Source organism: Garra rufa, chromosome 23 (assembly GCF_049309525.1).
Source record: "Garra rufa chromosome 23, GarRuf1.0, whole genome shotgun sequence".
NCBI classification, from domain to species: domain Eukaryota; kingdom Metazoa; phylum Chordata; class Actinopteri; order Cypriniformes; family Cyprinidae; genus Garra; species Garra rufa.
The window spans coordinates 9,303,776-9,328,087 of NC_133383.1; the positions used below are offsets into that span (position 1 = coordinate 9,303,776).

General features: G+C 33.1%; 1 protein-coding gene across 1 annotated transcript; it reads left to right on the plus strand.

The window, feature by feature from the left end:
• Nucleotides 1-2,393: 2,393 nt before the first annotated feature.
• Nucleotides 2,394-23,828, plus strand: ggt1b (gamma-glutamyltransferase 1b). The gene is made up of 10 exons (XM_073829823.1): nt 2,394-2,480; nt 2,849-3,041; nt 5,870-6,030; nt 6,463-6,612; nt 11,513-11,649; nt 16,501-16,688; nt 16,926-17,053; nt 19,575-19,687; nt 19,778-19,891; nt 23,055-23,828. Exons 1-10 carry the CDS (start codon nt 2,447-2,449, stop codon nt 23,199-23,201), a joined length of 1,365 nt encoding a protein of 454 aa, XP_073685924.1. The 5' UTR covers nt 2,394-2,446; the 3' UTR covers nt 23,202-23,828.
• The last annotated feature ends 484 nt before the right edge of the window (nt 23,829-24,312 follow it).

Sequence of the window (24,312 nt, forward strand, 5' to 3'; positions counted from 1 at the left end):
GCATACAGCTCATGAAAACCCAAAATTCCTATCTCAAAAAATTAGCATATCATGAAAAGGTTCTCTAAACGAGCTATTAACCTAATCATCTGAATCAACTAATTAACTCTAAACACCTGCAAAAGATTCCTGAGGCTTTTAAAAACTCCCAGCCTGGTTCATTACTCAAAACCGCAATCATGGGTAAGACTGCCGACCTGACTGCTGTCCAGAAGGCCATCATTGACACCCTCAAGCAAGAGGGTAAGACACAGAAAGAAATTTCTGAACGAATAGGCTGTTCCCAGAGTGCTGTATCAAGGCACCTCAGTGGGAAGTCTGTGGGAAGGAAAAAGTGTGGCAGAAAACGCTGCACAACGAGAAGAGGTGACCGGACCCTGAGGAAGATTGTGGAGAAGGGCCGATTCCAGACCTTGGGGGACCTGCGGAAGCAGTGAACTGAGTCTGGAGTAGAAACATCCAGAGCCACTGTGTACAGGCGCCAAGTCAAGCCACTTTTGAACCAGAAACAGCGGCAGAAGCGCCTCACCTGGGCTACAGAGAAGCAGCACTGGACTGTTGCTCAGTGGTCCAAAGTACTTTTTTCGGATGAAAGCAAATTTTGCATGTCATTTGGAAATCAAGGTGCCAGAGTCTGGAGGAAGACTGGGGAGAGGGAAATGCCAAAATGCCTGAAGTCCAGTGTCAAGTACCCACAGTCAGTGATGGTCTGGGGTGCCATGTCAGCTGCTGGTGTTGGTCCACTGGGTTTTATCAAGGGCAGGGTCAATGCAGCTAGCTATCAGGAGATTTTGGAGCACTTCATGCTTCCATCTGCTGAAAAGCTTTATGGAGATGAAGATTTCATTTTTCAGCACGACCTGGCACCTGCTCACAGTGCCAAAACCACTGGTAAATGGTTTACTGACCATGGTATTACTGTGCTCAATTGGCCTGCCAACTCTCCTGACCTGAACCCCATAGAGAATCTGTGGGATATTGTGAAGAGAAAGTTGAGAGACGCAAGACCCAACACTCTGGATGAGCTTAAGGCCGCTATCGAAGCATCCTGGGCCTCCATAACACCTCAGCAGCGCCACAGGCTGATTGCCTCCATGCCACGCCGCATTGAAGCAGTCATTTCTGCAAAAGGATTCCCGACCAAGTATTGAGTGCATAACTGAACATAATTATTTGAAGGTTGACTTTTTTTGTATTAAAAACACTTTTCTTTTATTGGTCGGATGAAATATAATTTTTTGAGATAGGAATTTTGGGTTTTCATGAGCTGTATGCCAAAATCATCAATATTAAAACAATAAAAGGCTTGAACTACTTCAGTTGTGTGTAATGAATCTAAAATATATGAAAGTCTAATGTTTATCAGTACATTACAGAAAACAATGAACTTTATCACAATATGCTAATTTTTTGAGAAGGACCTGTATTTTTAATTAGTTTATTTTTAGTATTTTAATATTTTTTGATATTTATTTACAATATACACTACCAGTCAAAAGTTTTTGAACAGTAAGCTTTTTAATGTTTTTAAAAAAATCCATTTTACTCACCAAGCCTGCATTTATTTGATGCAAAGTATTATTTTTAAATATTTTTACTATTTAGAAAACTCTTTTGATCAAAGCTAAATTTTCAGCATCATTACTCCAGTCTTCAGTGTCACACGATCCTTCAGAAGACATTCTAATATGCTGATTTGCTGATGAAGAAACATTTCATTATTATTATCGATTTAAAACAGTTGAGTAAATTTTTTAGGATTCTTTTTCGATTAGAAAGATCCAAAGATCAGCATTTATTTGAAAAAAAAAAAGCTTTTGTAACATTAATACACTATAATATTCAAGAGTTTGGAGTCAGTATACCTTTCTATTCATCAAAGAAACCTGAAAAAATTCTACTCAGCTGTTTTAAACATAATAAATGTTTTTGATCAGCAAATTAGCATATTAGAATGATTTCTGAAGGACCATGTGAGTCAAGTAATGACTTTAAATGACTTTTTTTTTTACGTTAAATAGTAAAAATATTTCAAAATTGTAGTGTTTTTTATGTACTTTGAATCAAATAAATGCAGGCTTAATGAGCAGAAGAGGCTTCTTTAAAAAACATTAAAAATCTTACTGTTCAAAAATGTTTGACTGGTAGTGTATGTATATATAGGTATACATGCATTATTTACAAAAATATATATATTTTAATTTTTTTATGCACACTTTATAAAGAAAATGCAAATAATTGTAAAAAATAAAATGTGTCTTTATTTTATGCCTGTATTTTAATATTTGAATCTATATTGTATTTTCTTTTCTAAAATTATTTATTTCTATTTCTATTATTTCTATTTTTGGTTTTATTTTTATTCATAGATTATTTATTTCATTTCGCAGGAAAAGTCGAAACCATCAATGCACGTGAGACGGCTCCTGCAAACGCAACCAGAGACATGTTTGGAAATAGTACAGACCTTTCCCAGACAGGTATCCATTAACTATATTACATAAACTGGGAAAATCATTAGTGAAAAAGGATTTACACGTTGAGCGCCCTTGTGATAAGGTGCCAGCATGGAGAGATAAGCATCAACACAATAAGCATCAACACAATCTTAACAATCAATAACTCACAGTAGATCAGGCTAGTTGATACAGGACTTTCTGAGGAAAGCCATAAAGCTGTATCCCAGTGCATTGTACACATAGTTGCATCATCTGCCATAGTTTTTAAAAAGTTTGAAATTGCTGAATTTTTAATTTTTATATCTTTTAAATAAGTTTACTGTTTCAGATCTGTTGTTGGTTTTAGATAGCACCACATGGAATAAAGTGTGTAACAAATGTATCCACAGGTGGTTTGGCCATCGCTGTTCCTGGAGAGATTCGGGGGTATGAAATGGCCCATAATCGGCACGGCAAGCTTCCATGGAAAGAGCTGTTTTTACCAAGCATACAACTGGCCAGAAAAGGCTTTCCTCTTGGCAACGCATTGGCAAATGCCATTAGATCAAAGAAAGACACCATTATGGGTGATAAGACATTATGGTGAGCACACATATTTTCAACCCAAAAATCTGTCCATATTCTTAACAAGGTGCTCTAAAGAATTTTTTCTATATTTTTTGGGAAATATTTTGAGAATAAAGTAAAAATTACGAGATTTAAATCGTTGCACTTAAATATATATTATAATATTTTGAGAGTATATCCTGCACATTTAGTTCATTTTAGTTCTTCATCTATTTTCTTTGTGAAAAATCCACCACCTACTCTGCAAAAAGGCCTGTGGCTTCCAATCTCTCATTCCTCACATGTATTTAATTAAAAAACAACAATAAAACATTCTAAAGGCTGAAGTGGACTCCAGCTCGTTAACATAAATTATATTGTTGTCTTTTTTCTGAGGTTTATAAGTGACTATTCACAAGCTGTTTTATTCACGTTATAACCCAGTAATCGCAATAATTTTGCTTTTTAATGTAACACAGCCCAGTTTTTTTTTTCAGTTTTGTCACGAAATACAAATTATAAATGTGTTTTCCCTCTTTATTTCAAGTTTATAGCACAATATAAATGTGAAGGAACATCAGAAGGAAAAACCTATTTATAGTCTAATTTAATGAAATGAATGTCTCTTTGTAATCAGAAAGATGACTGATTCACACTCGTAAACTAAACGCTTAAAGAGCGTCAAAAACAGATTATTTTAATAGACATTTTATTTGTATTTCGCTCTAAAACTGACAGATTTTGAAAGCTGAGACTTTCAAAATATCTCTCGGTGCTTCCAATACAGGCCATTTGCAGCGCAAACGTCTAGAATATACTCTCGAACTAAAATAACTTTAATGACTTTATTCTCGTAACATTTTGACTTTATTCTCGTAATTTTGACTTTATTCTCAAAACATTTCGACTTTATTCTCAAAACATTTCGACTTTATTCTCGAAATATTTTGAATTTATTCCTTGTAATTTAGATTTTTTCTTTAAACATTTTGACTTTATTCTCGAAACATTTCAACTTTATTCTCAAAACATTTTGACTTTATTCTCGTAATTTAGATTTTATTCTCAAAACATTTCGACTTTATTCTCAAAACATTTTGACTTTATTCTCGTAATTTAGATTTTATTCTCAAAACATTTCGACTTTATTCTCAAAACATTTTGACTTTATTCTCGTAATTTAGATTTTATTCTCAAAACATTTCGACTTTATTCTCAAAACATTTTGACTTTATTCTCGTAATTTAGATTTTATTCTCAAAACATTTCGACTTTATTCTCAAAACATTTTGACTTTATTCTCGTAATTTAGATTTTATTCTCAAAACATTTCGACTTTATTCTCGAAACATTTCGACTTTATTCTCGTAATTTAGATTTTATTCTCAAAACATTTCGACTTTATTCTCAAAACATTTTGACTTTATTCTCGTAATTTAGATTTTATTCTCAAAACATTTCGACTTTATTCTCAAAACATTTCGACTTTATTCTCGTAATTTAGATTGTATTCTCAAAACATTTCGACTTTATTCTCAAAACATTTTGACTTTATTCTCGTAATTTAGATTTTATTCTCAAAACATTTCGACTTTATTCTCGAAACATTTCGACTTTATTCTCGTAATTTAGATTTTATTCTCAAAACATTTCGACTTTATTCTCGAAACATTTCGACTTTATTCTCAAAACATTTTGACTTTATTCTCGTAATTTAGATTTTATTCTCGAAACATTTCAACTTTATTCTCAAAACATTTTGACTTTATTCTCGTAATTTAGATTTTATTCTCGAAACATTTCGACTTTATTCTCAAAACATTTTGACTTTATTCTCGTAATTTAGATTTTATTCTCAAAACATTTCGACTTTATTCTCAAAACATTTTGACTTTATTCTCAAAACATTTCGACTTTATTCTCAAAACATTTTGACTTTATTCTCGTAATTTAGATTTTATTCTCAAAACATTTCGACTTTATTCTCAAAACATTTTGACTTTATTCTCGTAATTTAGATTTTATTCTCAAAACATTTCGACTTTATTCTCGAAACATTTCGACTTTATTCTCAAAACATTTTGACTTTATTCTCGAAGCACTTTGACTTCATTCTCGTAACATTTAGACTTTATTCATGTAATATTTCGACTTCATTCTGGAAACACTGTGACTTTTATTCTCGTAATATTTCAACTTCATTGTCATAATTTCAACTTCATTGTTATTATATTTCAACTTTATTTTGACTTTATTCTCATAATATTTGACTTTATTCTTGTAATTTCGACTTTATTCTCTAAACACTTTCATTTTATTCTCGTAATTTTGACTTTATTATAGCAATATTTCAACTTTATTCTTGCAGTATTTCAACTTTATTCATGTAATATTTCGACTTTCATTTTATTCTCGTAATTTTGACTTTATTCTTTAAATATTTCAACTTTATTTTTGTAATTTCGACTTTATTGTCATAATATTTTGACTTTATTCTTGTAATTTCGACTTTATTCTCGAAACAATTCAGCTTTATTCTCGAAACAATTTAATTTTATTCTCGTAATTTTGACTTTATTCTCAAAACATTTTGACTTTATTCTCGAAACATTTCGACTTTGCTCTCGTAATTTTGACTTTATTCTCAAAACATTTTGACTTCATTTTTGTAATTTCTCAAAATATTACAACTTTAATATTACAACTTTTTTTTTTTTTTTAACGTGGTACTAAAACGCTGTTGTACTATTAGGGGGTTTAAATTGAAAAAATATATTTATATAATATAATTTATATTATGGTATATCTACTTTTAGCCACTACTTTTATGCACTAACAGCTTTTGCTGATTGTCGGTTCCTTAGTTCTGTGTTCTGCGATTCCACCGGCAACATCCTGAAGGAAAACGACACCATTACTTTTACAAAACTGGCTGATACTTATGAGTTCATAGCAGAGAATGGGGCCAATTCTTTCTACAGCGGACCACTTGCTGAGAATCTTGTGAGGGACATCCAAGCTGCAGGTTTTTATACACACATATGTCTATTCTTCATTATTTAGTATCAGTAACTCATAATCTGGAAAACAGACTACATTAAAACTCTAAATCTATAATGTTGATCCAGGATTGATTCTGCTATGGTAAATCACAATAAGCATAGCATTTTTTATTTCTAGTCAGATGTACTTGACTGCCCATATTAGTGAGTTAAAGATGCTAAGCTGTGCCGTTTCTAAGCTTCTGTTGTGGCTGAGGTGTTGTGGTTCATTGATTTCCAAATATTTGACATCCCACTAATTCCTGCAGTGCTGCCAATAGTCCACCCGGGCAGAGGTGTTGAAGGATGACACACAATTGGTTATTAATGACTAAATCAATAACTCAGTAGGTCTGATCTCGTTAAGTTGCTTAGCATCATGCGTCATACGGGCGTCTGTGCCGTGCGTGTTGCAGATGGGATTATAACTCTGGAGGACTTGAGAGATTACAAGCCCTTGCTGGATGAGTCCCCCCTGACTGCCACCATGGGTGAATACAGAATGGTGACACCGACCGCTCCTGCCAGCGGCCCAGTCCTCACGCTGATACTCAACATCCTGAGCGGTAGGTACAGAGTACAAACACTGGACAGCCTATCTTGGACACAAATAGACTATTCATGCCTGAAATCACTTTTATATATAGGCAGTGGGGCACATAAGTGTAAATAAAAAATGCGCTGAGTAAATAAGTTCAGACCACTCATTTGCCACAATCACTGTTTTAAATCGAACTGTAATATTTCCATTCAAACTGAAATCATAAATCTGAATAATTAATAAACTGAATTTCGATATTTATTTACACATTGTCATATGAACAACCAGTCATTATAGAAGAAATCTGTATAGTAGGTTCATTGTCCCTCCGGATGTGGAGCATCTCTCCTATCTAGAAATATGGCACATAGTCTTAGCGTTTGCACTTGACTAACTGGGGCCCAGGTCAGGAAGCAGACAGACTGGCTAAACCGACCGCCTCACGTCACAGAAATCAGTTAATTCTCAGCACATAGAGACCCTTTCACCTAGATATCACACTATAGAGACTGTGTCTGTTCCCCGAGCTAGAAAATACAATAAACGTCCAAAGCAATGTAAGAGTAACAATTTAATTGATGTTCAACAAATAAAAAATGTATATAATACTGAGAAACAAATGATAAAGCTTGGCTTATTGAATATCAGGTCACTTTCTACGAAAGCACTTTTTGTAAATGATGTGATCACTGATCATAAGCTAGATGTGCTCTGTTTGACAGAAACCTGGCTAAAACCAGATGATTACATTATTTTAAATGAGGCTACCCCCCAAAATTACTGTTATAAACATGTGCCACGTGTAAAAGGTAAAGGGGGAGGTGTTTGCACAATTTATAGCAATATGTTCAGTGTTTCTCAGAGAACGGGCTTTAAGTATAACTCGTTTGAAGTAATGGTGCTTCATATAGCATTATCCAAAGAATCAAGTATTAATGATAAATCTCCTGTGACACTTGTACTAGCTACTGTTTACAGGCCACCAGGGCACCATACAGACTTTATTAAAGAATTTGCTAATTTTCTATCCGAATTAGTGTTGGCTGCAGATAAAGTCTTAATAGTGGGTGATTTTAACATCCATGTTGATAATGAAAAAGATGCATTGGGATCAGCATTTATAGACATTCTGAACTCAATTGGGGTTAGACAACACGTGTCAGGACCTACTCATTGCCGAAATCATACTTTAGATTTAATATTGTCACACGGAATTGATGTTAATGGCGTTGAAATTCTGCATCAAAGTGATGATATCTCAGATCATTATCTAGTCTCGTGTATTTGGTTGAGATACAACTATTTGAAAATCTGGAATCTGAGGCTGCAAAAAAATCAAAATATTGAGAAAAGTTGTCCAAATGAATGCATATACTAATCAAAAATTAAGTTTTGTTTAGTTAGGAAATTTACAAGTTATGTTTACAGTAGGAAATTTACAAAATATCTTCATGGAGCATGATCTGTACTTAATATCCTAATGATTTTTGGCATAAAAGAAAAATCGATAATTTTGACCCATACAATGTATTTTTGGCTATTGCTACAAATATACCTGTGCTACTTATGACTGATTTTGTGGTCCAGGGTCACACACATGCTTATGTTATGTTTTGTTATAATATAATGTTTAATATTATACACTACCAGTCAAAAGTTTTTGAACAGTAAGTGTTTTAATGTTTTTTAAAGACTCTTCTGCTCACCAAGCCTGCATTGATCCAAAGTACAGCAAAAACATTTTGAAATATTTTTTTTTTACTATTTAAAATAACTGTTTTCTATTTAAATATATTTTAAAATGTAATTTATTCCTGTGATTTCAAAGCTGAATTCTCAGCATCGTTACTTACAGAAATCATAATATGCTAATTTGCCGTTCAAGAAACATTTTTTATTATTATTATCAATATTCAGTACATTTTTTTCAGGATTCTTTTTTGATGAATAGAAAGATCCAAAGATCAGTATTTATCTGAAATAAAAAGCTTTTGCAACATTATATACTATACCATTTAAAAGCTTGGAGTCAGTAAATATATATATATATTTTGGGGGCAAACAAATGCTAGAAATTAATACTTATGTCTAGCAAGGATGCTTTAAAATGCTTTATTTCAGAAAAATGCTGTTCTTCTGAACTTTCTATTCATTAAAGAAACCTGAAAAATTCTACTCTACAAATTATTATAATGATTTCTGTAGGATCATGTGACTGAAGTAATGATGCTAAAAATTCAGCTTTGAAATCACAGGAATAAATTAAATTTGAAAATATATTAAAATTGAAAACAGTTATTTTAAATAGTAAAATCAGTTTAACTTTGGATCAAATATATGCAGGCTTGTGGAGCAGAAGAGACTTCTTTAAAAAACATAAAAAAACTTTTGACTGGTAGTGTATATGTTTATTTTTTGTTGGATTTTGACCCTTTTAGCTGTAGTTTGCAGCCTTGAGATAAACGAAATCACCTATTTTTATTCTGAGGAGTATATAAACTAAAAAAATAAAAGCTCGCACAGTTCTCAGAAATATTTTAATGAGCAACTTATTGGTCAACCAACCTTCCTCTGAGTTGAAAACCCAAAAGTTTCCTTATAAACCAACGTGGATACGCATGAAAATTCTCTTTTTAGCAGTGAGAGGAAGCATCTAGTTGATACTGATTACAGGATGACCATTAGTCAATCTTTAATGTTCTTAACCGCTTCCTCATGCGGAACGGTGTCAGGGGGAGGATGAGACTTCAGAACTTCCCAACTTTTCTTTGCTACGAGCTATTAAAATCCCTCCACCCTTCGCTCCGCCGCGTCTGTCCTCCTGTCTCCCACACCAACACTAACGTGGGCTGTTTGCCACTAATTGGACACAAACCAAGCATGGAAAAATCCATGCAGTCAGCGTGTTCCGACCCTTTCCTTGGGGTTCCACCAGCAGGGGATACTGTGAAGCAGCCTGTCATCTGAGATTCATCAGCTTTGCTTTCTTGCGGCACGCTGGACGATCTCCGCGGCTCTGTGTCTTGGTCTTTTTCAGACACCCACTCTGTAGCTTTACTGATGAGATACTTAGTCATTAAGTTGCTGCCAGACAGGGCACGGCTGTCGATAAACACTGTTAGCACTTCGTTTTTTTCACAATATAGCTTGATTTATTCAGTCGTTATGGAACATCTTCCATGGCGAATCACTCATAATAGTTCAATTATTTCAATAGACGGGTCTGGCATGAATGCTCGAGACAATTTGAGAAGTTTTCCGACACCAAAACTGGGTCAGTTGTCCAACATTAAAAATAATAGTTGACCTAAAAGTGAAAATGATGCCATTTATCTCATTCTTATGTCATTTCCTAACCCAGATGACTTGTTTTCTTCAGTGGAACACAAATGAGATATTTTGAAGAATGTTCTGCAGCATTTTCAGGCTTTAAGAAATGAACTTTTCCATAATAATCACATTTGTGTTTCTGCGTATTCAGATTTGATTAGATGAAAGAGAAAAACATTTACATTTGGCTTCACTGACATCAATAACTAACCACATATTGATTATCCAGCTGACTAAAATATGTTCTATGAACGCTATGAAAACTTTATTTCTATGTTTTCAGAATGTTCATAATGTCCAGTTTTTAAAATGTTTTTATGCAAACATTAAAGGAACACTCCACTTTTTTTGGAAATAGGCCCATTCTCCAACTACCCCCGAGTTAATAAGTTGAGTTTTACCGTTTTGAAATCCATTCAGCCGTTCTCCTGTTCTGGCGATATCACTTTTAGCATAGCTTAGCATAGATCATTGAATCCTATTAGACCAATAGCATCACGTTCAAAAATGACCAACGAATTTCCATATTTGTTGTATTTAAAACTTGACTCTTCTGTAGTTATATCGTGTACTAAGACCGGTGGAAATGCAAAGCTGCGAGTTTCTAGGCTGATAAGATTAGGAACTACACTCCCATTCCGGCGTAATAGTCAAGGAAGTTTGCTGCTGTAATATGGCCGAAGCAGGCGGAGTATTATCAGAAATGAGTTCCCAGCTAGTTTAGCATTTGCACATGTGCTGCGTGGTATTACTGCTCCTGCTTCAGCCTTATTACGGCAGCAAACTTCCTTGACTATTACGCCGGAATGGAAGTGTAGTTCCTAATCTTATCAGCCTAAAAAATTTAAGCTTTGCATTTCCACCGGTCTTAGTACACGATATAACTGCAGAAGAGTCAAGTTTTAAATAGGACAAATATCGAAACGCGTTGGTCATTTTTTAATGTGATGCTATTGGTCTAATAGGATTCAATGATCTATGCTAAGCTATGCTAAAAGTGATATCGCCAGAACAGGAAAACATCTGAATGGATTTCAAAACGGTAAAACTCAACTTATTAACTCGGGGGGAGTTGGAGAATGAACCTATTTCCAAAAAAAGTGGAGTGTTCCTTTAAAGGCATAGTTCACCCAAAAATGAAACTTCTGTAATTAACTACTCTTCCTCATGTCCTTCCAAACCTGCAATATCTTCGTTCATTCTCAAAACACAAATTAAGATATTTTTGATGAAATCCAGGAGCTTTCTGATTCTGCAAAGACAGCAATGCAACTACCACGTTCAAGACCCAGAAAGTAAGGACGTCGTTAAAATTGTCTATTTATAGACTAAAGCTTCTGGATTTCATCAAAAATATTTAAATTTGTGTTCTGAATATGAAAAAAGCTCTTACAAGTTTGGAACGACATGAGGGTGAGTAATTAATGACAGAATTTTCATTTTTGGGTGAACCCTCGCATATGGCTTCTGAAGGGTTTTCTATGGCAGTCATGTTGATGACTGGCAGGTCTGGCTATTCATATGGCAACAGTTAGCATGGTTGAGTAAACACAGAGTGTAGTGAATCTAACTGAGCTTTCATTCTCTTTCCTCAGGTTACAGCTTCAGTTCAGACAGTGTCTCCACCACTGAAAAGAAAATCCTCACCTATCATCGCATAGTAGAGGCGTTCCGGTTTGCGTATGCCAAGAGGACCGTCTTGGGGGATCCACAATTTCTCAACATCTCCAGTGTAAGTTGTGATGGAAAAAAAAGAAAAGAAAATTCCGTAATCATTTACTCACCCTCATGTCATTCCAAACCTGTATGATTTATTTTCTATGACAGTGTTTTAGTGCCATGTTTAAAATAAAAAAATCTTAGATTAGAGATAAAAGTCCTAATATTTTGACAATAGAGTAGAAATTACGAGAATAAAGTCAAAATATTATGAGAATAAAGTCTGAATATTTCTAGAATTAAGTTTAAATATTTTGAGAATAAAATCTAAATATTTTAAGAATAAAGTCGGAATATTATGAGAATAAAGTCAAAATATTATGAGAATAAAGTCAGAATATTTTGAGAATAAAGTTGAAATATTTGGACAATAAAACCAAAATTATGAGAATAAAGTCTAAATGTTTCGAGAATCAAGTCAAAATTACAAGAATAAAGTCTAAGTGTTTTGAGAATAAAGTCAAAATGACTAGAATTCATTCATAGCAATTACAAGATTAAAGTTCTAATATTTTGAGAGTATATTCTAACCTACTGCACATGCAAATGGCCCAGATTGGAAGCACTGGGAGATAGCGAAATACAAACAATATGTCTCTTACAATAATGTGTTTTTCACGCTCTTTAATGTGGCGTGACAGATTGCTGTATTCGCCTCAGTTTAAGTGGAGACATTTGTTTCTTTAAATTAAGGTATACTGTTTTTTTAATTCCTTCTGATGTTCCTTCACATTTATTTTGGGTGTCTGGCATGCTACAAATAATGAATGGAAGATCTTAAATATTTTTCCAATCATTTACTGTATTATCCTGTGAATAAAACAGCCTGTGAATAGTCACTTATAAACCTCAGAAAAGACAACAGTATAACTTATGTTAACGAGTTGGAGTCCACTTCAACCTTTAGAATGTTTTATTGTTGTTTTTAATTAAATACATGTGAGGAATAAAAGAATGGATGCCACAGATGTGGTGTATGTGGTGGATTTTTATTTATTTTTTTACAAAGAAAACAGTATAATTTAATAAAACGGATGTCTCATTGAGTGCGTTTACATGGACCCTCTTAATGCGATTATAATGAGATTTTGGCAATATTGCGATTAAACTTTTCCTCATGTAAACGCAATACTTCGATTATAATAATGCGATTAAGCTCATAATCGCAGCAAGCATAATCGTATTAACATAGGTGGCGCACGCCGATTTTAATCGAAGTATACCGGCATGTAAACACCTTAATCGCAGTATTGCCGCTTTGACCAGAGTGCGCATGCGCTCGTGACTTACACGAATGACGTGCCACGCACTTGCAGACAGGGACTGCTCTACAAAGGGGCTAGGGGGCTATAGCCCCATTAGAATTTTTAATATCTCGATTTAGCCCCCCAACCAGCTGAGATAGAGGAGTACTGCTGTCTCGTGCTGTTTGTCACAATATCCTTACACACGCGTCATGTGAGCGCAGTTTCGTCCATTAGGCTACATTTAATCCATTACATCATCACTAAGATTGAGACGTGCCGTTCATTTAATTTTTAATATAAGTGTAAAGTATACACAGTTGAATTACGCATTCATATGAATTGTGTTAATGTTGAGCGCACAACCCAGTCTCACGGAGCGCATGGTGCTGTCCAGCCTTGAAGTCTTTCCTTTTGCATGTAACAGGTTTTTTCGTTGCTTTGTGTATAGAGCCCTGAATAGGCCTAAAATCTAGCCCAGCTCTTGGCAGAATTCTTGGTAATAGACTGGCCAGACTCCGACCCAAGATCGTCTTTTTGGCCACTTCTCCCAAAACATTTTTTTTTAGCTATTAAAATAGTTCAGTTTTGTATATAGGCCAAATGACAATGTAATTATATTTCGTTTCAGTTTTTTTTTAAGTTAATTTAGAAAAAAGTTTAAAGCATTTTTTCCCGTTAAATATAGGCTAAGTTTTTTTTTTTTTTTTTTTTTTTAAGAAGCGACCAGCGGCAGATGGTGAGTTCATATGCTTGATCAATTTAGCTTTCTTAAATCATCACGACTTGCCTAAAATAAAATCTATAGATATTAAAGAGTTCAAGCATATCAAATGTTAGTTTTAAACGTTTAACCTGTATGTGCGCTGTTATTAGACTCATATTCTATCGTCTGTGCGGAGAGTGGAGGCTAAACGCTCGCTTTACTGGACATGAAGTAGCAAGTGTAATCACTTGCATTGCAAACATCTTAAAATACGCTGACTTTTTTACACGTAAAGGTAAGAGTAATAGCTATTATTCGTAACTGTTAAGGATTTATGTATATTTGCGTGCCCTCACAAACAATACCAACAAATTGATGTGCTTTTTCTATAAAAAAAATGGAATGGGCTCTCTTCTTCAGGAACAGGAATCTTTAGGCAATCGTGAGGCAAATGCGTTAGCCTTGATTGCGGATTTGTGGAACTCCTAAAAAAAATGCGCTGAAGGCGCGCTCACTGCTGCCCGTCGGGCTCGGGCTGGAATGCAGGGCTTGTTTTAAGTTTGTGTCTATTTTTTTCGTTCGTGTCAGTTTTAAATATAATTTAAAATGCCGTTTTAAATAAAATTTAAATTATAGGCTACTTCTGTTAAATATGGTGTGTAGGCTACCAGAGCTGCTTTTCTTTAAAAAGAAAAAAGACACAATTTCTTCATTAAGTAACTTTTACGATATTTACACGAATATCGATTATTTTCTTAGCACCCCCACATATTGTACTAGCCCCCCGTTAGCCCAGTTAGAGAAAATATTCTGGCGCCTGTCTGTAGATTAGAAACGACGATGGCGAAAAAGGCGACACACTTTTAGGGAGCTTAGGAAACTGGACTTTGCGCGATATGAACATAATGCAATTCATTGACGGACAATAGGAATAATAGGAATAATGGAAATTCCATGTAAACCGGAGTGAAGAACTTTGCTCTTGACATGTAAACATCATAATGCGATTAAGTCCTTACTCTGATTATTGGAAATAATCGCATTATTCTTGCCCATGTAAACGTAGTCATTGTTTGTATTTCGCTATAAAACTGACAGATTTCGAAAGCTGAGACTTTGTTTTATTTTAATTTAATTTTGAAATTTTGTTGTAATTTCAACATTATTCTCAAAACATTTTGACTTTATTCTCAAAACATTTTGACTTCATTCTTAAAAAAAAGTTGACTTTATTCTCAAAATTTTGACTTTATTATTATAATTATTGTCGACTTTATTTTCTGAATTTCGACTTTATTTTTCGGAATATTCTCGAAATATTTTGTCTTTATTCGCAAAACATTTCGACTTTATTTGCGAAAATTTTGACTTTATTCTCATACTTTTGACTTTATTTTCATAATTTCGACATTATTCTCGAAACATTTTGACTTTATTCTTGAAACATTTCGACTTTATTCTTGAAAAAAGTTGACTTTATTCTCCAAATTTTGACTTTATTATTGTAATTTCGATTTATTCTCGAAATTTCAACTCTATTCTCATAATTTTAACTTTATTTTCGGAATTTCAACTTTATTCTCGTAATTTCTACTTTATTTTTTCGGAATTTCTACTTTTTTCTCAAAACATTTCGACTTATTCTCATAATTTCAACTTTATTTTCATAATTTCTACATTATTCTAGAAACATTTGGACTTTTTCTCGAAACATTTCGTCTTTATTTGCGAAACATTTCGACTTTATTCACGAAATTTTGACTTTGTTCTCATAATTTTGACTTTATTTTCATAATTTCGACATTATTCTCGAAACATTTCGACTTTATTCTCGAAACATTTCGACTTTATTCGCGAAACCTTTCGACTTTATTCACGAAACTTCGACTTTATTCTCATAATTTTGACTTTATTTTCATAATTTCGACTTTACTCTCAAAACATTTTAACTTCATTCTCAAAACATTTTAACTTCATTCTCAAAACATTTTGACTTTATTCTCATAATTTCGACTTTATTCTCGAAACATTTAGACTTTATTCTCGTAATTTAACTTTTTTTTTTTTTTACATTGCACTAAAACGCATCATAATTTTCTTTGGTGGAACACAAAGTAAGATATTTTGTATCTGGCCTGTTTTTCCTTCCTTTTTTCCTGTATCTTTTTTTTTTTTTTTTTTAGATTTTATATTTTTATATAGTTTTAATTTAATTTCAATTTTAATAATTTTAGAACTACAATTTTTGTTAGATTATTAGTTGCCAATGCAACATTTCTTAAAGGGATATTTTAATTAAAATTCTGTCACTAATTACTCACCCTCATGTTATTCCAAACCCATAGGACTTTTGTTCATTTTCAGAACACAAATGAAGATATTTTTGATCTTTCTGATCCTGTATAGACAGCACCGCAACTGACACATTTAAGGCCCAGAAAGCTAGTAAGGACATCATTAAAATAATCCACGTGGACTGAACTGATATTATGTGACCAAAAACAGTTCTTCAAAATATCTTCATTTGTGTTCTGCATAAAACATAGAAAACAAAATAAGGGTGAGAACAGAATTTTAATTTGTGTGTGAGCTTTTCCTTTAAGTGTCTTTTTATCAGAAGAATATCTCTAAACCACAACCAGTGTGCATTATTTTAATTGTAAAAACTCTCACATGTATCTTCAGCATCTGTTCACACTGACACAGGCATATGTTGGCCAGCTGTGATCAAAGCCGTTACTGAAACCGGCGTGCTGTATCTCACACTAATCACAGAGCATGAAAATTGTGCGCCATTGAACGGCTCATTGTGTGTTCGCTCCTTTTGATCAGCTGTTTCTTTCAAGCTGTAGATTATTGTGCCGCCAGCAGGGCCACAATAATGATCTGCTTACCTCCTCTTTCTCACTGCCAGTTCATCCAGAACATTACCTCGAAAGACTACGCTGACATGATACTCCAGAGGATCACAGATAATACGACGCAGCAAGAGAGCTACTATGAACCCGAGTTTTACCTTCCCGAAAATCATGGCACATCACATGTGTCAGTGGTGGCAGAGGATGGTAGCGCGGTCGCCGCAACTAGCACCATCAACCTATAGTGAGCATTTGCATTCTCACACATTTGTCTTTGCCAGTCAGTTGTTTTCTATGATGTATTATAGAGATATTGATTTAGAAATTAATTCGATGTTTATAGGAAAAATGATAATTCTGTCATTATTTAGTCACAGAGTTTACAACTTTCATAAAATCAGGATAGAAGTTTATTTAATAAAAAACTAAAAGTTATAATGGAGTGCGTGTAAATGGCATCGTATTCTTTCTCTTCTCCTAGTTTCGGCTCCAAGTTTATGTCAAATTCAACAGGAATTTTACTGAACAATGAGATGGATGACTTCAGTTCTCCCTTGATCACCAATAACTTTGGAGTTCCTCCTTCTCCCAACAACTTCATTGTCCCACGTGAGAAAACACGATCACAGCCATTTGCAATAACATACTACTGTACTACTCCTACTATTTTTGTAGTATGTATACTATACGCCAAATGAGGCCATACTTTACACTGATTTTAGTTATAGCAATGGTTATATATGTTAAGAATATCTCACCTTTAGGTAATATTTATTACTGAGACTTTGTTGTTGACAATAGGTCAGATCAAATATTCAAAAATACTATTTTAAAATGACTAAAGGACTGAAATGAATACTCAAATGTTAAATAATAATTTAATATTTAGTTTATATATTTATTTAATAATAAAAAATACTTAAAATAGTTATTTTTAAATAGAATCAATGTTGTAAATGTATGTTAGCAAATATATAAACATAAATATCAAATATTATTATTATTATTATCATTTAAACATCTCATTCTTTGCTTATTCAAATGAGTTAAAAAAAATACATTTTTTTAATTCAAAATTAAAAACAACTGTAATTATTTCTTAGGTAAATGGAAATATACTGTTTCAAATATTAATTTTTTCAGATTCAGATCAATTATTCAAAATTACTACTCTAAAAGGACTAAAGGACTTAAGTTTTCTTCCTTAAATATTAAATAATAATTCATTTAGTTTATATATTTATTTAATAATACAAAATAACTTAAAATAGTCATATTAAATAGAATCAATATTTTAAATGTATGTAAGCAAATATGTAAATGTAAATATCAAATATTATAATAATAATTATAAATTATTATTGTCATTGTAATATCTCATTCTTTGCTTATTCAAAAATTGTATTCAAAATGAAAAATAACGTATTATTTCTCAGATGAACGGTAATAAAAAAAAATTCATATTCAGATCAATTATTCAAAATTACTACTCTAAAAGGACTAAAAGGACTTAAGTTTTCTTCCTTAAATATTAAATAATAATTCATTTAGTTTATATATTTATTTAATAATACAAAATAACTTAAAATAGTCATATTAAATAGAATCAATATTTTAAATGTATATAAGCAAACATACAAATATAAATATTGTATTTAAATTGTATTCAAAATTAAAAATAATTGCAATTATTTCTCTGATGAATGGCAAAATACTATTTCAAATATTTATTTTTTTACAAATAATAAGCAAGGGTCCAGATCAAATTTTCAAAATTACTACTCCAAAAGGGCTAAAGGACTAAAATTAATACTCAGATATTAAATAATAATTTCATATTTAGTTTATATATTTATTTAATAATACAAATAACTTAAAATAATAATATTAAATAGAAGTAATATTTTAAATTTATGTAGGAAAATATGTAAATATAAATATCAAATATAATAATGATAATAATTATGAGTATTATTATTATCATTTTAACATCTCATTCTTTGCTTATTCAAATAAGTTGAAAAGATCAACATTTTTATTCAAAATAATAAATAACTGCAATTATTTTTCAGGTAAATGGCAATATACTGTTTCAAAAAAAAAATTCTACAAATATTCAAAATTACTACTCTAAAAGGACTAAATGACTAAAATGAATACTCAAATATTAAATATTAATTTAATATTTAGTTTATATATTTATTTAATAATACAAAATAACTTAATTAATACTAATATTAAATAGAATCAATATTTTAAATGTACATAAGCAAATATGTTAATATAAATATCAAATATATTTTTTTAAAATGAAAAATAACTGCAAATATTTCTCAGATGAATGGCATTATACGGTTTGAAATATTTATACAGTATTTACGCAAATATTAAATATTAAAATTTATTTTATTATTTTATTATAAAAATCATGTAAAATAGTAATAATAAATAGAATCAGTATGTTAAATGTATGTGAGCAAATATGTAAACAAATATAACATAATATAATAATAATAATTATTATTATTATCATTTGCTTTGCTTACTTAAATAAGTTGAAAAATATGTTAAAATAAGTTAAAATATTATATATATATATATATATATATATATATATATATATATATATATATATATATTTTTTTTACAAACAGTAAGCAAGAGTTTGGATAAAATATTCAAAATTACTAAATGACTACGAAATGAATAATCAAATATTGTTTAAATATTGAATAAATAATATTAAAAAGTATTAAATATAATCAATATTTTAAATGTATATAAATGAAATATATTTATATAAATATTAAATACAATAATTATTATAAGCATAATAAATAGTAGAATGCTAAAAAAATTTTAATAAATAAATAATTTAATTCTCTTTTTTTTTATTCTTCACTTTTTCAAGTGGGCTGATCAGAATTGAATTAAAAACCATGCTTACTTCTGAGATGAATGGCACTCACAATTGTCACTAGCACGTTTTTTTAAATAGTAAGCATTATACAATGTATACAATGCAGTGTACATTACGTTTACACATTTTTGTCAAACAGCCATGAACTTGTGTATCATTGAAGATTTTGCTTTAAATGTTTTGTAACTCTCGCTTCTCGTCTTTGCTCAGATAAAAGGCCCATGTCTTCCATGTGTCCGGCCATTCTACTAGACAAAAACAATAAGGTTAAAATGGTGGTTGGAGCCTCTGGGGGGACAAAGATCACCACAGCAGTGGCCGAGGTGCATTTTCATTTTTTTTTAGTCTAGAAAGTTGTGCTGGGCATAGTTCAGACCTTATCAACTCATACATAACTGACATTTTCTGCGCAGGTGATTTTAAAAGCGCTATCCTTTGACTATGACCTGAAAAAAGCGATAGCAGACCCGAGAATTCACAATCAGCTCAGTCCAAACACAACACAAGCAGAGCCTGACTTCGACAAGGTGGGTGAAACTATGTACACAGATGTCATTAGAAACAATATGATAAATGACTGAGATAATGTACAGTGTATACATTACATCTCTTCTGTGCTGTATGGTAAAAATCAAACAAACAAATTTAATTTATAAATTTATAGTTGAAAATGGCAGCTGTGATTGTCAAAACTTTACCAGGTTGAATGAAAAAAAAAAAACATACTTTATTGACCGGGTTTAATATAATGTTAACACATGAGTCTACTTAAATACTAAAATCTGTTATAATACACTGACAACCACCATAAAAACACAGGTGGTGATGAGAAAGCCACATGATGAATCAAAGTTCAACATAAGTAGCTTTTCAACAAGCTGAGGTAAATATTAATATATAGAAGATCATTATACAGTGCCTTGCAAAAGTATTCATACATTTTTTTTAACAATCTACCATCTATACATGATAAAGCAAAAACAGAATTGTACTTCAAAAATGTATTAGAAAATAAAAATCTGAAAAAAGGATATTGCGTAAGTGTTCATACCCTTAACTCAGTACTTAGTTAAAGCACCTTTACAGCTTCAAGTCTTTTTGGGTATAATGCAACAAGCTTTGCACATCAGCATTTGGCAATTATCTGCCATTCTTCTCCTCTTCACCTCTCAAGCTCTGTCAGCTTGGATGGTGCAGACATATATTTTCAGGTTTCTCCAGATATGTTTGATTGGGTTCAAGCCCAGGCTCTGGCTGGGCCACTCAAGGAGATTCACAGAGTTGTCTATCAGCCAATCTTGCTGTGTGCTTAGGGTCTTTGTCCTGTTGGAAGGTGAACCTTCTCCCAGTCTGAGGTTCTGAATGCTCTGGATAGGGTTTTCATTAAGGCTCAAACTCAATATTTCGCTGTGTTGAGCTTTCCTTCTACTCTGAGGAGTCCTTTAGTCCCTGATGCTAAAAACAGCCCCACAGCATGAGGCTGCTACCACCACACTTTACTGTTGAGATGGTACTCTTAAGGTGATGAGCAGTGTCTGGTTTCCTTCAAACATGATGCTTGGAAATTGAGGTTCATCACACCAGAGAATCTTGTTTCTCACAGTCTGAGGGTCCTTTAGGAGCTTTTTCGCAAATTCCAAGTGGGTTTTCATGTGTCTTCATTGAAGAGAAGATTGAGTCTGACCACACAGGCATAAAGCCCAGATCAGTGAAGTGTTGCAGTGATGTTTGTCCCTCTGTAAGTTTCTCCCATCTCCATATATGATCATGGAGCTCAACTAGAGTGACCATCAGCTTCTTGTTCACCAGTCTAACCAAAGCCCTTCTCCATCAATTGCTAACTCTAGGCCTGGGGTGAGGAACCTTGATCCTCCTGTATACCAACCTGTATCCTGAAAACCTTGATTAGATTGTTCAGGTGTGTTTGATTAGGGTTGGAACTCGAGAATCAAGGTTCCCCACCTCTGCTCTAGGCCAACTCTAGGAAGAGTAGTTGTTCCAACCATCTTCTGTTATGGATAATGGAGGCTACATGCTTCTGTGAACTTTCAACGCAGCAGAATCTTTTCTGAACTCTTCTCCAGATGTGTGGCTTGATGCAATTCTGTCTCTGTGCTCTACAGGTAGTTCTTTTGACCTCAGGGCTCGGTTTTTGCTCAGTTCAATTGAATTTGCCACTGGTTAACTCCACTCAAAGTGTAGTGACATCTACAAGCTATATGAATGCTCCTATCATTTCAGTTTTTTTTTTTAAATAAATATGGAAAGATGTTAAAAACCTGTTTTTTTGCTTTGCAATTATGATGCATTGAGTGTAGAATAATGTGGAAATAAAAGTAATTTAAAGCAAATTAACATTAGGCAGCAACATAAAACATGAAAAAAATTAAGGGGTATGAATACTTCCGCATGGCACTGTATGTTGAAGAATATTAATATAGGGGAGACACAATTATACACACAAATGCACTATATAGGTAACACACAACACTTAAAATAATGCAATAAACATGCAAATCAATAAACTAAGAAGAATCGGTTTATCAAAAAGCCATTAAAGGAGTAGTCCACTTTCAGAACAAAAATTTACAGATAATGTACTCACCCCCTTGTCATCCAAGATGTTCATGTCTTTCTTTCTTCAGTCATAAAGAAATGGTGTTTTTTAAGGCAAGCATTTCAGGATTTTTCTCCATATAATGGACTTCTATGGTGCCCCCGAGTTTGAACTTCCAAAATGCAGTTTAAATGCAGCTTCGAAGGGTCTAAATCTCTGGTCTCAAACTCAATTCCTGGAGGGCCACAGCTCTGCACATTTTCGCTCCAACCCTAATCAAACACACCTGATCCAGCTAATCAAGGTCTTCAGGATTACTAGAAACTCCAAGCAGGTGTGAGCTGGAGCTGGTTGGAGCTAAACTCTGCAGAGCTGTGGCCCTCCAGGAATTGAGTTTGAGACCTAAATGATTCCAGCCGAGGAAGAAGGGTCTTATCTAGCAAAACCATGGGTTATTTTCTAAAAACAGTAACAACTTATATACTTTTTAATCTCAAATGCTCGCCTTGCCGAGCTAGACAAGACGAGCATTTGAGGTTAAAAAGTATATAAACTGTAATTTTTTTTTAGAAAATAACCCATTGTTTTGCTAGATAAGACCCTTCTTTCCTCGGCTGTGATCGTTTAGAGCCCTTTGAAGCTGCATTTTGGAAGTTCAAACTCGGGGGCACCATAGAAGTCCATTATATGGAGAGAAAACCTGAAAAGTTTTCCTCAAAAAACAATTTCCTTACGACTGAAGAAAGAAAGACATGAACATCTTGGATGACAAGGGGGTGAATACATTATCTGTACATTTTTGTTCTGAAAGTGAACTACTCCTTTAAATGTAAGCTGTCACAGGACTTCTGGAACTTCCAAAAACTGTCAATTTAACAGTATTTTAAATATACTGTTACATTCATTGTACTTCCACTGTATATTTGTAAAATTCAATTTTTTTTACAGTGTAGGTGAGTGTAACTACTTATCCATGGTGACATTTTGCCCTAAAATGAAATAATTAAATCCGCAATTTTTTCTAAAGTTGGAGTGAAACATCTCCCAGATATTTTCTTGATATTTTCTTTGGTTGTTGTGAATATACACATGTGGTTTTGGCTAAGCACATCCCACTCACTATCAACCCACAGGCCATTTTGGAGGGTCTTGCTGCGAAGAACCATGTAATAGAGGTGTTGAAGTCCACGGGCGCTGTGGTTCAGGCCGTGGTGCGGTACAGTGCTGGCCTCAGCGCTGAGTCAGACCCCCGTAAGGGAGGATATGCAGCTGGGTACTGACATCCGACTCAGCGTTCCAAGTCTCCGGCCCAGCTGGAGGCAACGGAGATGCTACTTTGAGACCCCAAGGACACTTTCCCCTCATGCTGCTCTGAAACAACCAAGTGCCTGACCTCTGCACATTCCACATTCAGTGAATGAGGAATAAAATACATTCAAACACACTTACAGTGGAAACACAACAATCATTCTTTGGCAATGACTTTAGTTAATCAAATCTCTCCAGATTATGTTACTGTGGGCTGGGGTGGTATTTATTTCTGCAAATATTAAATGTTGTGATGGCAATAATGAACTTTTTAGCGTGACTTCTGTCCATACTGAGATTTACATCCTGGCAAGAGAACATTTTCGCAAGACTTAGCAGGAGCGTCTCAGGGGAGGAAGTTTTAATCTAATAAGAGCTGAAGCGTGAACAAGAGTTGAAATGCTCGTTTTAATGTCCCACGAGGATGTGGTCCTACCCACAGGCACCGGCCCAACATCAAGCAGCATCATTAATGACAGAGGAAAATCACAAAAACAGCTCCTAAACTTTTACTGAACTGTAGAAAATAACTAATGTACGGTTTATTACATTAAAGTTCGGTCATTCCAAACCTGTATTTGGAATGGTTTTTCCAAATGGTTTCGAGTCCCCTTGACTTTCTTTAAAATATCTTCATGTTCCACAAAAAGAAATGCATACTGGTTTGGAATGACATGAGGGTGACATTAATGAGCACATTTTTAGATAAACTATCCTATTAGTCTAACAAAGTGTATGTAATTTGTTGCCTGTGACTTGAGAGTTGCATTTTTAATCTAGCATGTGAAGTTTTCTTTATGAAATATTAAAATTATTGAGAATTTTCTCTGCTAAAATGGTAGCTGTGAGGTAAATTGCGAAAGCAGCTGAATTCAAATGGCATCCAAATGCAAATGCAGTATAAATACAATCGCAAAATGTCGAATTGTTTCACTAAATTAATTTCTTTTTAAATAAATGCTTTTTCTGGCTGGTTTGTGAAAAATGTGCAGCGCAATAGGACTTAAAAATATATTTTTTGTCAAGAATACACAGGTAACCACAAAACATTTTTATTAAAAATAAAAAAACTAATTCTTGGAT

Excerpts from the sequence above, each read along its gene's own strand:
- ggt1b (XM_073829823.1), top strand. The coding sequence starts at position 2,447 with ATGTTTGGAAATAGTACAGACCTTTCCCAGACAG. Across the intron at positions 11,650-16,500 it reads AATTTCTCAACATCTCCAGT|TTCATCCAGAACATTACCTC; the intron begins GTAAGTTGTGAT and ends TCTCACTGCCAG. Across the intron at positions 19,892-23,054 it reads CAGAGCCTGACTTCGACAAG|GCCATTTTGGAGGGTCTTGC; the intron begins GTGGGTGAAACT and ends ATCAACCCACAG.